At 42.7% G+C, this 18,089-nt stretch overlaps 1 protein-coding gene across 9 annotated transcripts in view; it reads left to right on the top strand.

Moving 5' to 3' along the window:
* Positions 1-18,089, top strand: part of FRY (FRY microtubule binding protein) — a 362,513-nt gene that overhangs the window by 99,163 nt on the left and 245,261 nt on the right. Inside the window, exon 1 of one of the 9 annotated variants that reach the window (XM_040340450.1) lies at positions 13,351-13,730. The exons of the other annotated variants lie outside the window; for them this stretch is intronic. Coding sequence (XP_040196384.1) covers positions 13,670-13,730 — 61 coding nt within the window. The 5' untranslated portion in view covers positions 13,351-13,669. Of the gene's footprint in view, positions 1-13,350; positions 13,731-18,089 lie in introns of those variants that run through there. 9 annotated transcript variants of the gene reach the window in all.

The raw sequence follows: 18,089 nt of genomic DNA, 5'->3' as shown, positions 1-18,089 counted from the left end.
GTGAGTGTTTAGTGATCGAATGTTTGAGGACATTTTTAAAGAAAATAATGTACTGTGTATGTACTGCTTGCTTAGAATGCATTAGGTTTAAAAACGCTGAGCATTTAATACTACTTTAGGTCAAGGGGTAAAGTAATAAATAAGGTATGTTGCCTATCTTATTCTTCGCACTGGCATGCTTCCTCCATCTGTGTGACCAATCCCTTTCTTTCTCCTCTCTAAATTGCTCCATCCTGCGTTTGCACGCTTACCTCCTCATATACAGTGAAGGGCTAGTAGTCCTCCATTAGTGTTACTAAACCCAGGACTCTGCATTCACTATATCTGGTCTCCCACAGTACACAGAACATGGAAATGCAATTATTTCCATAAATCTAAACTGCTAAATACCTTTTCTGATCAGCAGTACATAGCAGTCTTGTGACGTCTATCAGTTTCCAGCCTAGCACTGGTTAAAGCTTGTAGGAGGCGTTTCCGTTCACCTCTGGCTGTCCTATAAGGCTGCAGTACCCTTGATCTGATCCTCTGTCTGGAAGATTGGCCCTGTGCTGATCACATGCACCCTCCCAACAAAAAAAAATCCCTAGCATGACACACCAAACTGAGCATGTGCAGAGTGCCTCCAAGGCTCTGTTCTATCAGGAGATTGATTGGGGAGTGTGGAAGGGGAGGATCAGAGAAGATGGGATCAAACTGTGAGTCAAATGCATCTGTCAGTGAATTCTGAATGATCTCAGAATCTTCTCAAATTGATGCCATAAAAACAATCCAAAGCCCTTTAACCTGGGTCCTTATACTTACCTGTCTGCTGGCCAGTTTATCGTCAGAAATCATTTTTATTATTACAGGGTACTGCTAATGTAATATTTTGTACCCTCTGACATGGTTTCTTTAAGCACAATACTTCCAAAACTATACAAGTACCATCAACACATTTGGCCGTATTTTTTTTATATGGAGGGGGGTTTAAAAAATAAGGCATGTGGACATTTTAACTTGAATGTCTGCTTTTATAGAATACTGTGTATTATTTAATTTGCTTAAATATGTCCTTTATTCTGTACAGCAACTGCATTATTTATTTTTACGTCTTTATAAACAGTAGACTACTTGTAATCCATTAATATTGCCTTGAAATTGTAAATGTACCGTGGTAATAAAAGCATCATTCACTCTCGTCTTCTGGGTGCAGCAGATTGCTGGATGGGAAGACAAAGAAATGCATTGGTTGGTTATAGGCCAGATGGAAATGTTACGATTTCCTAAACATCATTATGAACCTCCTGGTTTGCCCTTTACAAAGGAAACTATTTAGTTATTAAAATAAAAAACAATAGATTGAAGACGGGAGCCCTGAGCCGGCTATGTTGTGGTCGAGTCATAACAGGGGCCGCCTGAGCAACAACGGCAATGAAGGGAAATGTTCACTCACTGATGTCATCCACAGAGACTACACAGGGAGAAGCTTATTATATATCAAACACACACTGAAATGAAGAAAAGTCAAAGAATTGCAGTAATTAGCTTAATTACGCTGTTTTTCTATATTTCATATCACCTAGGGATAGTTCTAAGATTCTTTTTGGCCCAAAGCAATAGGCCCAGATTCTTAGAGGAGATACAACGGCGTATCTCCAGATACGCTGTTATATGTCTGCGTCCGGCCGGTCGTATCTATGCGCCTGATTCTTAGAATCAGTTACGCATAGATATCTGTTAGATCCGACAGGCGTAAGTCTCTTACGCCGTCGGATCGTAACTGCATTTTTAAGCTGCTGATTTACGCGGCAAGATACGCAAATTCCCGAACGTACGCGTGGCCGACGCAGTAAATTTACGCCGTTTACGTTAGGCTTTTACCGGCGTATAATTGCCCCTGCTTTATGGTGGCGTAAGTGCGGCGTACCAATGTTAAGTATGGCCGTCGTTCCCGCGATGAAATTTAAAAATTTAGCGTCGTTTGCGTAACTCGTCCGTGAATGGGGCTGGACGTAATTTACGTCCACGTCAAAACCAATACGTCCTTGCAGATTATTAGGAGCAATGCACACTGGGAGATTTCCACGGACGGCGCATGCGCCGTTCGTGAAAAACGTCAATCACATCGGGTCACAGAAGATTAACATAAAACACGCCCCCCTGTCCCACATTTGAATTAGGCGGGCTTACGCCGGCCGATTTACGCTACGCCGCCGCAACTTACGGAGCAAGTGCTTTGAGAATACAGCACTTGCCCGTCCAAGTTGCGGCAGCGTAACGTAAATCGGATACGTTACGCCGCCGCAAACATACACGCTCCTACCAGAATCTGGCCCATAGTGTTTTGGGGAAAATGAATAATGTAGTCATCATTAAATCAAGACTAAATTTTCTGTTTAAGTTTTTGTGTGTATATGTATATAACTTTTTTTTATATTATGGATTGAGTGGGATGTTCCTAGTGGGCACATTTCCTCTCACATCCACTCTAGATGACGGGATTAGAGGGACTCGATGTGATGGGAAATCTCTCCATTTGGGACATGGCAACAAAGACAGTGGAGTTAAAGCGGTGTTCCGCCCCCCCAAAAATATTTTAAACCAGCAGCTACACATACTGCAGCTGCTGCCGTTTAACCACCTCAATACTGGGCACTTTCGCCGCCTTCCTTTCCAGACCAATTTTCAGCGTTCTCGCACTTTCAGTGACAATTGCGCGGTCATGCTACGCTGTACCGAAATACATTTTTTTAAATTTTGTTCACACAAATAGAGCTTTCTTTTGTTGATATTTATTCATGGCTCTGTTTTGATTTTTTTACGATTATAAGCGAAAAATAAGCAGAAATTTGGGAAAAAAATATATTTTCTTCTTCCTATTTAAAAAGAAATCCAATAAAATCAAATTTTGTCATAAATGTAAGCCAAAATGCATTCTGCTACATGTCTTTTGGTAAAAAAAATCCTGTTAAAAGTATAATAATTGGTTTGTGTGATCACGGACATATGTGCGTAGATGATCATGTACAGATGTGCGCAGGTGATCACGGACATATGTGTGCAGATGATCATTGGGACCAGTGATTTTACTGTTACATATGTGGGGGACAGGTGTTTTTACTGTGTGGGGACGTGTTTTGGGGACATGTTTAACTTTGTATGTTTACACTGTGGGGACACTAGACTGGTGATCAGTGAGTAAAAAGCTGTAAAAAACAGCTCATACTTACTGATCACCGGCCGGCTGCAGCGATCTGCTCTCCTCTCCTCACCGACAACTACTGTGTGAGGAGAGCCTATCGCCTAGCAACCGGCTCTCTATTAACATCACATGAAGGCTGTGATTGGACACGGCCATCATGTGATCAGGAGGGCCAATCACAGAGCCCTTCTGCTAATCGGAGATGCGTCGTGTCCAGGTGAACGTCCACTCCGGAAAGAACGCCCACCCGGCCGTGTATGTAGACTGGCATTTTACAAGCATTAACGATGAGTTAAAAATGCTCCACAAACGTCTTTTACACAGTTTAGACGCATTTGATTAGCGTAATGTGGCGTTAACCACTTGCCGAGCCAACCTACTGCGACAGGTTGGCTCAGCTGCACAAATGGCAGCCTTTGTACATCGGGCGCATACACGGTGATCTGTGGGCGCGTGCCCATTGGTTAGCAGGGGAACCAATCAGCGAGCACAGAGAGGCAGAGTGGGGATCTGCCTGTGTAAACAAAGCAGATCCCTGTTCTGTCAGGGGAGTAGCGTGAGGTTGTCTGTTTTTAGTGATTAGAAACAGCGATCTCTCTCTACTCCCTGTAAGTCCACTCTTCGCACAGAAGGCACCTCCCTAGGGAACATTTAACCCTTTGATCATTCCTGGTGTGAACGTCTTCTCTGCCAGTGTAATTTTATACAGTAATCATGCATTTTTATAGCACTGATCGCTGTATAAATGTCACTGGTCCCAAAAAAGTGTCAGAAGTGTCTGATCTGTCTGCCGCAATGTCGCAGTCCCGCTAAAAATTACTAGTAAAGACAATCTCTGGAATAGTAAAAAAATAACTCTAAATACAACCTTTTTGGGTCCTTAGAAAACAAGTTTATACATTTAAAAATAGGTGTACAGACCTTTTATAAGGTACTAAAATCTAAAAGTTGAGCTCCAAACCAATGTTTCTCAATAGCAGACCCTGAAGCCCCATACACACTATCTGTTTTCCTGCAGGTGTTTCTCTTCATGTCTACCAAAACCACCTAATATGAGGTCAAACCTTAAGAGTTTCAATTTGTATGCAATCAGGCAGGCCCTTTCACTACATGGTTTTGGTAAACCCGATGAGAAAAACCTGCAGGAAAACTGATGGTGTGTATGGGGCTTAAAAAGGCTTGCTAAGTGTGCAGGGTTACTCTTTAAAAATTATATAATTTGTTTTTTTTTCTTAATTTGGTGTGCTTTCATGAAAGTATAGCTAAAGGCAAAACCTTTTTTATTACGTTATGGATAGAGTGGAGAGGGATTATAACCCATGTCAGTTTTTATTGCTGTCTGTGCCCCCGTTAAGGAGTGTGTCCTGTTTACCATCATTGTTGAAAGTAAAGAAAATCTCACATTTTGGGTTGTCCCCATAAAAGCAATAGAGGGGAAATCTTCCAGTAGGGACACTAGTTCTAGCGACCTGGGGATCCCCAAAGAATTCCCCTAATTTTCAGGGATTTCCTCTAACCTGTTTGGCTACGGGTCAAGAAGTGAAGGAAAATCTCTGCAATGGGATACAAAAAAAATAATGCCTGTGACGTGAATGTAACCTACGCGCAGCCCCATTCAGGTACGACTTACGTAAACGACGTAAAAAGATACGCTTGTTCCGACATCCATACCTTGCATGGGCTGCGCCACCTAGAGACCAGCTTTATCTTTACGCCGGCGTATGTCTTGCTTAATCGGCGTAACTAATTGCGACGGGCTTACGTACGTTCGTGAATCGGTGTATCTTGCTCATTTACATATTCGACACGGAAATCAACGGAAGTGCCACCTAGCGGCCAGCGTAAATATGTACTCGAGATAAGACGGCGTAGGAGACTTACGCCGCTCGTATCTTGGCAGAATTTATGCGTAACTGATTCTATGAATCAGGTGCATAGATACGACGGCGCCCATTCGGACTTACGACGGCGTATATGGAGATACGTCGTAAGTCTTTGAGAATCTGGGCCATTGACTCAAGTATAAGCCTAGGGTGAGAATGCAGCAACCACTGTAAGAGGAAAAGAGGGTCAACAGTGCCCATTTGCACGCCTCACTGTGCCCATTGCAGCCTCACTGTGCCCCATCTCACTGTGCCCATTTTCACCTCACTGTGCCCATTTGCACCTCACTGTGCCCATTTGCACCTCACTGTGCCCATTGCAGCCTCCCTGTGCCCGAGTCAGTGTACCTGACATTTTTACAGGCTGCGGGCGTACATTCATTGTTTAAAAGTCGCAGGCTCCTCCTGATCCCGTTCCGTGGCATTTCCCAGCAGCCTATCATGGACGTCTTCTCATCCTCAGACTCGGCTTCAGACTCACGGACGTTCTCTTGTCCAAGGATGAAAAGCCGTCCGTGATTGCCGGAACACTGAACACAGTGTCTGCTGGGAAACGCCTATCACGGAAGGGACCAGGGGGAAGCCGCGACTTTTAAACAATGGCCGCTCGCAGCCCTTCAGGTACACTGACTCGAGTATAAGCCGAGGGGGGTATTTTCAGCCCTAAAAAAAGGGCTGAAAAATGTGGCTTATACTCGAGTATATACGGTATTTTAAATATATTTGGTTGTGTTTAAAAGTGGTTAAAATTGATCATATGTTTCTCAAGTTTATGGCAAGCATTAGAGGTCATTGGGAACCTTCCATCAGAGGCTCTTTAATTAGGCAATCTAGGCGGTCGCCTAAGGCCTCGCACTCACAGGGGCCTCACGGCTGTCTAATTTGCCTGTGATTAATCGCCAGGATGGCGTGCAACCCCTCCGGGGTTGCCCTGTGTTTTCTGTTCCCTGCTGTTACCTTGCTGGGTCCCAGTTGTTATATTGGCTGCATATATCTAAAGGGTGAGGAGGGTGCTGATCACCTGTGTGTTAGATCTGTGTGTCTTTCTGCAGCCATTATTCTTGCTTGAATTTTTTCCCATTTTGGGGATGTGAGTGGGACCTTGTGTCTAAATTTTGCCCAAGGCCTCACAAAGCCTAAAGCTGCCTCTGCCTGCCATGAATTATAATGCACTTAACAGGCCTTCATAAACTGGTTCTCTAGGACCACATAAAGTAAGGTTCAGTCTCACAGGTCTGATTAGATGAAGTACTGCTGAGGTTTGTTCTGTTTGGAGGTATAGAAAACACTTTGGGTAACATGGAAGAATTGGGGTTTATAATGGATAATGTATGTTGCTACATGTGTTTGTTTGATCGCCTCTCTGCAATGACCACCATAGGAAACAATCTGCTGCAAAGCTTTGAGAAAACTATATAGATGATTCCAAAGAGAGAATCTTAGTTGTGTTTATCTTAGGTTGATAATTATTGGCTAGCCATGTAAATAAAGTACTTTAAAAGTGGTTTTCACAGTGTGCTTTTTAGACCAAATAATCACCATTTAAGACCAGTGAAATGACTTGTTTCCCCGGCAGATGTTCGCTGCTTACTTTTCCTTTTGGGTGTGTGGTTTCGCACCAACTTTTGGCAAGATGTGAATACTGTGCTTGCTTTGTTTAGTATGTGGAACTGCTGCTTAGGATGAAATCATCAGCCTCCATTCACACACAAACTATTGATGTATGTTACAGCTTGGCTTAGTAATGCTTTTATTTAATTCAGTGTTACGACCCTCCTTGATGGTTATCTGGCAGATCTGGTTGTAGAAATACTAATTATTATGTTAAAACGTGTAGTAAATTATTTAAAGAGTAACTCCACTTTTGTTAAGAAAAAAATTATAATTTGCCTCTGGGTAATCGATGTACATTGCAAGGACTATAACAAGCTGTGTTGCAGATTCCTACTTTTTGTTCTAAAGAAACAGCTGGCTGTTTATTAGGGTTGTCCCGGTACCACTTTTTTAGGACTGAGTACAAGTACCGATACTTTTTTTCAAGTACTCGCCGATACCGAATACCGATACTTTTTTAAAATGTGTCCCCAAATGCAGCCATGTCCCCCCACAAATGCAGCCATGTCCCCCCCCACATATGCAGCCATATACCCCCACAGATGCAGCCATGTCCCCCCCATATCCAGCAATGTTCCCCCCATATGCAGCCATGTCCCCCCCATATGCAGCCATGTCCCCCCCATATGCAGCCATGTCCCCCCCCATATGCAGCCATGTCCCCCCCATATGCAGCCATGTCCCCCCCATATGCAGCCATGTCCCCCCCATATGCAGCCATGTCCCCCCCATATGCAGCCATGTCCCCCCCCATATGCAGCCATGTCCCCCCCCATATGCAGCCATGTCCCCCCCCATATGCAGCCATGTCCCCCCCCATATGCAGCCATGTCCCCCCCCATATGCAGCCATGTCCCCCCCCATATGCAGCCATGTCCCCCCCCATATGCAGCCATGTCCCCCCCCATATGCAGCCATGTCCCCCCCATATGCAGCCATGTCCCCCCCATATATGCAGCCATGTCCCCCTTACCGTACATGCTGCCGCGCCATGCCGCCGCTTGGTTAATACGGGCGGGGAACATTACAGCTTTCATTTGCATAGCTGTAGTCTTTCGCGCCGCGCTGCGTATAGACACTCCCCCTTGCTCGGGATTGCACAGTTCACCCGAGCAAGGGGGAGTGTCTATACGCGGCGCGGCGGGAAACACTACAGCTATTCAAATGAAAGCTGTAATGTTCCCCGCCCGTATTAACCAAGCGGGGATGCGGCAGGATGCGGCGTAGCGGCGGGATGCGTTGGCGGGGGGGGGAGTATTCTATTCCGGTATCGGGGGTATTTGCGGGAGTACGAGTACTCCCGCAAATACTCGGAATTGGTCCCGATACTAGTATCGGGAAAACCCTACTGTTTATGTCAATGTGCAAAGTGAATGTGAATGGGAGTGACTATAATTATCAACCAGCAGCTGCACTAGCAGGGTTCTAATGATGAAAGTAGCAGGGTCTGAATTCCTTTGGGAGTATATCACCAAGAATGAAAGCTTTGTTGCAGAGGATGCCCAAAAATCCGACTTGTATCTTAGTGCAGACTTCTGGGAAAATCGTCATGTCATGTACAGTCCCGCCCCCTGGCCGGGAATGGTACGGGTGATCTGTCTATCAAAGTTCCCAGCCAGGGGACGGGACTGTATGTGACGGTAAGCAGCGGGAACATATAGCAATTGAAATGAAAGCTGTTATCGTTGTGTTCCTGCGCTCTGATCATCCAGGCGACTCTCCTGTTCCTCTCCTCTCTTCCCCTGCACAGGCAGGCACAGGCTGCATTGATGGACACGGGCAGGCTGCATTGATGGACATGGGCAGGCTGCATTGATTGATGCATCACGGATAAAGTTGTTGTTAAATGTTTTATGCAGAATTAAGTTATAAAAAATAAATATTAAGTGTAATTTTGTGAGATTGTTTAGGGGGCAGAATAAGGCTGCATTCACACCTGAGCGTTTTGAAGCCTGAAGCTATAAAACGCTAGAGGGGAAAAAATCCATTATTCTTAATGGAGATGGTTCACATCTCCACTCCAAAACGCCTGAAGCTCAAACAAGTTCTGGACCCTTTTTTTTTGCGTGAATCGGGCTGATTTGGGCATTTTTGAACATTTGTATTCCCATAGAAACTAATGGAAACGCTTGATTCAAGCGTCTAGCGTGACAACGAGCTTTTCTCCGGGCGTTTTTGGCGCTTTAATCTGTTCTGTGAAATAGAACATTCACCCAGGAAGAAGATAAAAAAAAAATCTACAAAGATAGCAACAAATGATGAAAGAGATGATAATTTTTCCTATTGTCTAAAATAAAAAAATGACAAAGTTCAAAAACGTCGGACAACGCTGTATGCAAACGCGCAAATACGTGCGACAAAATGTGTGACAAAACGACCGAAAATGCTATGCTCAGGTGTGAATTCAGCCTTAGGGTCAGGGTTGGGTGGGGCAACTGGTAGCGAGTAAGCCCTGCGCTATATTATTATTATTTTTTTGCTGTCCCCCCCTATTAAAGTGTGGTTACACTTTAAAATAGAACTTCACTGAGAAATATGTATAACCAAAACCACAAATAAAGTTATTTTTTTATCACTGGGGTAACTCCAAAGATGAGCAGAAAAAAGACGACAGTCACAGGAGAGTTCATTATTGTGTAGTAATTTGACAGATGATTGGATGAAATATATGATCAGGTAAATTGCAATGGTGTACTCACATCTGTTAGGTTGCTGAGCTCCCTAATGGGAGAACCTGGAGTGAACGCTGCAGGGAATACCACCCTTGCAGAATAAGGTCGCTCTTGATGATGTTGGGGTGATCCGGACAATCTTACGCTCTGCTGTTTGTTGTTTCTGATCATGCGCATTCTTTCGGATCTAATATTTCTCATATGAACAAAAAAAAAAAAAAAGCTCTCAGGACATAATGGGACCTGCCTGTCTGCTGGTGCAGTCTTCCTCAACTACAACACGCTGAGGAGGTTTGTTTACCCACCTGAGCTAATATTTGAATGCTTTCGTATGTACCTGACAGACCTATACATTCAGATGACAGAATAGGGAATTGTATGTTTGTGGTGTTCACTGGAATGGTGCTGGCAGAAAGGCACACAAGACTGGTCCCATTCAGGTGGGTTGTAAGTTGATTGCACATCTGAACCCTGAGGCCTTGTACACACGACCGGACATGTTCGCTAAAACTGGTCCGCGGACCAGTGTCAGAGGACAGATCTGATCGTGTGTACAGGCTAGCGGACAGATTTCCAGCGGACCAAAGTTTCTTAGCATGCTAAGAAACTTGTCCGCTGCAGAGCTGTCCGTCGGCCATGTCCGCTGGTTAGTACGTCTAACCAGCGGACCGAAATCCCGCGCAAGCGTCGAATTGATTCGACGCATGAGTGGAAGCATTGAACTCGCGCGATAGAGAACGTCAGTGTCATCTACGTCACTGCGTTCTTTGTCCGCGGGGATTTTGGTTTGATGGTATGTACAGCCATCAGACCGAAATCTCCCAGCGGACATGTCCGATGAAAACGGTCCGCGGAACGTTTTCATCGGATATGTTCCCTCGTCTGTACGAGGCCTGACAGTCCTCCATGTAGGGTTTAAGGAAACTTTGTAAGTAGTTGGATTCACTTCATTTACCGTTTTTTTTTTTTTTTTTTGGAAATGGGTTTATAGGAAGATGACTGTTGTACACTTATACTTGCCCTTTGGAAGCTTTACCCCCCCTTCATGACCAGGCCATTTTTTTTATTTTTGGTACTGTGTTATTTTGACTGACAATTACGTGGTCATGCAACGCTGTACATATATGAATTTTTTCCCCCCATAAATGGAGCATTCTTTTAATGGTATTTGATCACCTCTGGGTTTTTTATAAACAAAAACCGTATTTGAAAAAAAATATATATATATATATCTATTATTTATTTATATAATATTTTACTTTCTGCTATAAACCATATCCAATAAAAAATAAATACAATTTCTTCATAAATTTAGACCAATATGTATTCTGCTTCATATCTTTGGTAATATCTTTGTTGACTATCAGCAACTTATAAGGGGATTGCAATATTGTGGTGAACTAACTGACACTTTTGCCACTTTGTGGGAACCAGTGATGCTAATACAGTCATCAGTGCTATAAATATGCACTGTCACTGTACTAATGACACTGGCTGGGAAGGGGTTAAATGTGTGCCTAACCTGTTTTTACTAAGGGGTGTGATAGATTTTTTTCCTTGCTTTGCAGGGAAATAAAATCCACCACATCCCTGCTGACAGAACTGAGCTATACCTTTGTTTACATAGGCAGAGCTCTGTTCTGTGTGTCTCCTCGATGATCAGCGGGAGCCAGCAGACACTGATTGGCTTGTGCTTTGTCTAATCACAGCACAGCCGTGGCACCGGTGGCATGAGCACACACCCTCTATCTGGAAGTGTCGGATCACGTAATGGCTCTGCAGCCATACTCTTACATGAGGCAGTCGGCAAGCGGTTCAAGAACTAATCAAATCTAATGTCTTGGGTGAATTGAAGCACCTCTGACTTATAGCTCTTGGAGAAAGGAGTGATAAGATTTTTCTACAGTCATTTTTGCTGCCCCTTTCACAAAGTCGTAATGAAGTTGTCACTTTCTTGCAGCTGGAATCCCCAAATATTTGTTAATTTAACATCTGGGAGAATCTTTTAGGAGAAAACGACATTGTTACTTGACGGTGTTGCAGCTCTCTCATACGGGGTATACTGAGAGTTTTGGAAAATATATCTCTCCAACATCTTTCAGAAAATATCAGAAGTTAGCATGAAAATCAGCTTGCTAGAAGTCATACAAAACGGAATTATCTTTTTGGGGTGGAGTTGGCCTTTAACCACTTGACCCCAGACCAATTCTGACATTTCTTGCATACATGTAAAAATCTGCATTTTGTGCTAGAAAATTACTCTGAACTCTCAAACATTATATATATATTTAGATATAGATATATATATAATTATTATTTTTTTAAACAGAGCCCCCCGGAGAATAAAGTGGTGGTTGTTGTAATTTTTTATGTTGCATTATATGTGTACAGTGATCTATCAAATGCAAATTTTCAGGAAAAAATACACTTTAGTACATTTTTGTGTAAAAGATGATGTTACACCGAGTAATAGATACCAAACATGTCATGCTTTAAAATTGCGTGTGCCCGTGAAACGGAGACCAACTACGCTACCGAAAAATTCCCATAGGCAACGTTTTAAAAGCCTTTACAGGTTACCAGTTTAGAGTTGCACAGAATGCCTGGTACTATTGCAATTGCTCAGATGGTCGCAGTGATACCTCACATGTGGTGAGATTGCCATTTACATATGCGTGTGTGTCCTATGTGGGCATTTCACTTTGTGCCTGAGCATTGGGGGAGACAGGCGCATTTTTGTTATTTATTTAAATTTTATTTATTTTTTACACTGTACCCTTTTCAAAAATTTTTTTTTTTTAGACACGTCTATTTATGGAGAAATCTGGGGTCTAAGCCCTAGATAACTCCTCTGGTCTCAAAGCAGCTGTTCAAATGGGGAACCATTTGACCCGGTAGCTTGTAAATAAAGCAAAACAAGAAGTGACAAAATTCTTGTTTGTTTTTATTTAAATACATTTTTTACACTGTACCTTTTTTTTTTTTTTTTTTTTTTTTTTTTTTATGGTGTGTTTTTTTTTTTTTTTTTTTATGGTGTGTTTTTTTTTTTTTTTTCTTTCTTAAATCAACTTTATTGCTTTCTTTCTTAAATCAACTTTATTGCTATCGCAATGAGCTATGATGAACTTCCCTTAGGATAGCATGGGCTGTGACAGGTCCATTTATAGAGAGATCTGGGGTCTAAGCCCCAGATCGCTCCTCTGGCCTCCAAAGCAGCTGATCAAACCAAGATTTGTTTGACAAAGTAGCTTGTAAATAAACTGAAACCAGAAGTAGGAAAATCTTCATCACTTCTGGTTTGTTTTTATTTTAATAATTTTTTTACACTGTGCCTTTTTAATGTTTTTTTTTTTCTTTTTTTAATCAACTTTATTGCTATCATAAGGAATGAACAACATCCCTTGTGATTTCATGGGCTGTGACAGGTCCATTTATGGAGAGATCTGGGGTCTAAACTCCTCTGGCCTCCCAAGCAGCCGATCAAACTGAGATCCGTTTGACCCAGTAGCATGTAAATAAACTGAAACCAGAAGTGACCAAATCCTCGTACCTTCCGGTTTGTGACGTTACATATGGGAGATACAACATCAGTCCCTCTCTCCCTGTCCAGTGCAGGTAATGTCGCCGGTCAAATCGGTCCTTGGCTCCCTAATGGGATGGGAGAGCCCTGGAAAGGAAGTGATTGAGGAGCTGTATAGAGAATTGCCAGCTGAAGAAAATCTCCGGGATCTTGGTTTAGCTTCAACCATATGATCCCAATATAGCCACCTCAATATTAGGCTGTGTATATATACGTGCATCGGTATTGAGGTATTTCATTTTTTTTTTTTTTAAGTCGTGCTTTTTCAGTTGCTGTTTTTTTTTTTAATTTAATGTGTTTCATATTTTCTATTTGCTTTTTGTAGTATCCTGCATTCTTTATCGCATTTTTATCTCCTGGTAACTAATGTTTTTTGAGATGTCTCCTTGTTTACCGCAAGCTGCATGGGCCAGTCTCATGTTCTTGGAGAGATCTCAGAGCCTCCTATGTGTCAGCATTGCACGTAGCGGGGATAAATATAGAGCCTGTGCTGGTTGTAGGTGTGATTACACAGTCAGGCTAAAAATCACCCCTTTCATACCTCGCAGAGAAACAGTGGGCGTTCTGTAACACATAACCACACAGAGTTTTATGTGGATTTTTGTCCACCTGGGAAACCAGCCTTCCTGAAGACTTAACGATAAGGCAGGAGAAGGCACCAACATGTTGCAGAAGCTTTGCTTAACTGTACTCAGAATTCCGAACTTACTATAACTATTGGATTTCTTTCCTCGAGCCTATGGAGACGACCACCATTTGCTGGGGCCGCGCGAGTGTTATCAGCTTTATAAAGGGACTAGGTAGGTGGATATACGTTGCATTAGGTGGAGACGTGATTTGATGTTATCTATATAGCTCCAACCTTGGTTTGGTGGAAGACACTGCCGGTGAAAGTTGACCTTCAGTATTCTGGAGAGCCCCCGAGAGGAGGCTGATGGGGGATAGTTTTTTTTAGAGATCCGCTATGGGCTTGTCAAATTTTTCTAAGTGTTGTGTGATTGCAGAATCTTTACTGCATACTGCGCGCGCGCGTGTGTGTGTGTGTGTGTGTGTGTGTGTGTGTGTGTTACCTCTACTATTTATGTAGTTAAAATGTATTTAGATCTAAAAAAGTTCTATCTCCAATTAGTTTTAATTAATGTAGTGAAGTTTGTTTTGTTTTCTATTTCCTGTTGTTTATTTTTTATTTTGCTTTGTATTCTATTGATTGATATTGGCCGTGCAATGATATGCATGGACAGGATTTCACTGAAATATATGTGCCAATGTAGCGAGCTGAAACAGAGTTTTAGGCTGCAATCACACCTGAACGCGGCGTATTGTACCGCGATTTGCCGTGACAAAACGCATCGTTTTTAAGCATACAATACGCCGGAGGGGTGATTAACATTGTCGGCTATGCCAAACGCCGAAAGCCGCCTGAAAAAAGGGTCCGCGACTGGCCACTTTCCTCGAAATCGACGTCGCCCTGGATGCCGGCCGAGGTTCGGAGATTTCCATCGGCAAGTTTGCGCCTGCGCAGTCCTTAAAGGAACTTTCTCGTTAGCTGGAACCATATCGGCAGATCAGATTGCGCCTGCGCAGGAACTTCCACGATAGCCGGAACCAGCTCGGCAGATCACCGGTTCACACTGCTGCGCTGTGAATTTGTTCAGTTTTTTTTCAGTCCATTCTGAGGTGCGAATTTACCACAAATTTACAGCGTTTTTACCGCGATTTGAATGCAAATTTCAGGAGTGGGACATAGCTGCGATTAATGTTCTAGCCAATGGAATCGTAATGTAAAAAAAAAGTGTAAACTTTCTGTTTTTGTGAAGAGAAGTGTGGTGGAATTCGCACATATGTGAACCATCAAATGCGATTCCAGAACGATTTACATTGATGTCTATGGAGACTAAATTTGCAACGCAACGCTCTAAACTCTCTCAAGACCCTTTTTTTCCATCGCATCGCATTTGGAGAGGAATCGCAACGCATAGATGTGAACCCCCATCATTGAATACAATTACTTTTTGGATTACATGCAAATCTATTTTGTGTTTAACGCATCGCATTCGGTATCAACTCTTACAAGTGTTAACCGGCACTTAGAAAACTTGTTCTTTACAGTAACGAGGGCCACATTACATATCTATACCCAGGGTTTTAAAGGATAGTATTGACAATCCTAAGATGTAGTGGCTGCATTTGTTTTCCTTTTTCTAACTTCTTTTCTTTCTTTTAACCTGGTAATCCTTTCATTCACTTGCTTCCTGTTCTAGGCTAACAACCGTACTGAGCTAAGCAGCACTGTCATCTAGCACAGGGAGTGTCTCAGGAATATGTAACACTGTGTTAGGACTACATAACACCTCCCTCTCTTCTACATAATGAGGGGGGGGGGGGGTTGTGCAGAGATAGCAGATAACAGTGCTGAGTATAGGAAGTTATCAGCTCACAAGATTTCTAGTTGGATAAACAACTTTTTGGCTGTTGTCAAACAGGTAGGCCACTTTCACACCGAGGCGCTTCTAAACTGCCAGTAAAAACACTGAGCTCTTTTGAAGCGCTTTTCAGGCGCTTTTGAAGAGCTTTCCATTCATTTCAATGGAGAGGGGAGTTTTTCACAGCCCTGCCAGCACACTACCCCAGTGTGAAAGCATTCATTGATTTTAATGGAAATAAGATTTCGTGAGCTTTAAAGGCGCTGTTTTTAGCGTGAAAGCGCCTCAGTTTGAAAGTGGTCGTATAATAAAACGCATCCCATAATATATTTAACAGAGCAAAAGGAAGCAAAGAAGGGAAATGTATTATGCAAGTTTTCATACAGTTTAACATTCTGACATTGCAGGGAACTAATTATAGGCCAAATCACAAAACTTTACATTTTTACAATTTTCAAATCTTTGAAAAGCTTTCACAGCTTTACAATTTTTTCAATCTCATTGGATTTAGCTGCAAAAAATGTTCACATTTTTGAAAATCCAGGTTCTTATTCTGGCGTTCTAAATTCATGAGTTAACACTGTCCTGAATCCCAGAGAATGAGACAAATTGTTACAATAAACATGTTTTCTTTATGTAGCTCTAAGTGCCGGTTCACACTTCAGCGACTTGGGATCCGACTTGTCAGACCTCAAGTCGCCCCAAGTCGCTGGACATAAATTCCATTGAAGTGATTGAGAGCTGTCTTAATCACTTCAGCCCCGTAGGATTTAGCTGCCCAATGACTGGGCCATTTTTTCCGATTCGGCACTGCGTCGCTGTAACTGACAATTGCGCGGTCGTGCGACGTTGCACCCAAACAAAATTTGATGTCCTATTTTTTCCATAAATAGAGCTTTCTTTTGGTGGTATTTGGTCACCTCTGCGGTTTTTATTTTTTGCAATATATACAAAAAAAGCGTACATTTTGAAAAAAAGGCAGTATTTTTTTTGCTATAATAAATATCCCCCAAAAATTCTATATAATTTTTTTTTCTCAGTTTAGGCTGATATGTATTCTTACATATTTTTGTTAATTTTTTTTTTTTTTTTGCAAAAAGCGTATATTGATTGGTTTGCGCAAATGTTATAGCGTCTACAAAATGGGGGATAGAATTTATAGCATTTTTTTTTTTTTTTTATAATGGTGGCGACCTGCAATTTTTATCATGACTGCAACATTATGGCGACCTCATCGGACACTTTTGATGCTATTTTGGGACCATTTTCATTTATACAGCGATCAGTGCTATAAAAAATGCACTGATTACTGTGTAAATGACACTGGCAGGGAAGGGGCTTAAACACTAGGGAGCGAGGAAGGGGTTAAGTGTGTCCTAGGGAGTGATTCTAACTGTGTGGGGACTGGGCTACCAGTGACACGACACTGATCACTGCTTCCGATGACAGGGAGCATTGGATCACTATCCTGTCACAAGGCAGAACATTGAAATGCCTTGTTTACTCGGGTATCTCCCTGTTCTGCAGCTCCGTGACACAATCGCGTGCACCCAGCAGATATCGTGTCCGCAGGACCCGTGGTCACACTCGCCCGCAACTATGCGATTTAAAGGGGGCGTACAGGTAAGTCCATATGCGCAGCCGTGCCATTCTGCCAATGTAAATAGTCGTGCAGCGGTCGGCAAGCAGTTAATGTACACTACTGAAGTTACTCCGACTTCAGAAAAGGTTCCTGTACTACTACAAGGCGACTTCTAGACAACTTGTACCCATAGATTTCAATGGAAGTTGCCACCAAGTCGGATCTCCATCTATATTGAAGCAACTCTACAGGAAAAAGAAAATAGTTTACCCAGGCAAACCTCTGCCTCCCACAGAGCTGATTATTCTGCGATTGGCCACAGCCAAAGTCGCTTGTCCTGGAGGCGCAAATTTTAAGTTGCGTTGTAAGTTGTTTAAAGTCACGCTGAAGTTGCCTCCAAATCGCCTTGCGCTGTAAGTTGGGTTGCCCCTGTGTGAACCAGCACTCTGACTTGAGCTACCTGTGATATACTAGTTGCAAGCTTCTTCTTCTTTTTTTTTTTTTTTTTTTTTAAATGCTGATGATTTTTTTTTTTTTTTGTTTTGTAAAGTGGAGAATAGCCTCTGTAAAGTTCTAAAGAGAAAAAAATGTTTTCTAAAACTGCTTTGGCTGAGTGAGTTTTCAGTAACTGCAAAGGAGATCAGAGTTAAATGTTGACGTATAGCGTTAGCCAGTCCAGGCTCTGAAAAGATCACGACTTTACAGTTGGGATCCACCCATATGGCCGGACTGGCAGCTGGCCCAGCGAACCACAGAGGCTAAGCCAGCTGCTCCTGCCCACTGCACAGCCCGGCGCTACAGTGAGCACTGGAGGGGCAGAGCGAGAGACGGCGACTGAGCTGCTGATTAATTTCTGTACAGCTGCCCTGTTGGAAGATTTTTTGCTCGATCACCCGCCATCGGCTATAGCCTGCAACACTGATCAGTGTATTCTGATGGCAGGAAAGTCTACCCACTGTCAGAATACAATAGCCCAGATGGGAGGATTCCCCCTTCCACCTTGAATGTGTGGATGGGGGAATCAAGTCTTCTTTTTTATTTTTATTTTTATTTCTCTCATTCAGCCCCCTGGTTGAATACAAAATAAACAAATTATCTATGGGCTGCCTTAGAATACAGACAGAGGTCATGCGTTAACCTGTGCAGTGCCATGA

The sequence above is a fragment of the Rana temporaria genome, chromosome 2 (genome assembly GCF_905171775.1).
Source record: "Rana temporaria chromosome 2, aRanTem1.1, whole genome shotgun sequence".
Classification (NCBI taxonomy): Eukaryota; Metazoa; Chordata; class Amphibia; order Anura; family Ranidae; genus Rana; species Rana temporaria.
The sequence above is the reverse complement of the archived record's forward strand: the minus strand, read 5'-3'. Positions and strand labels throughout refer to the sequence as shown.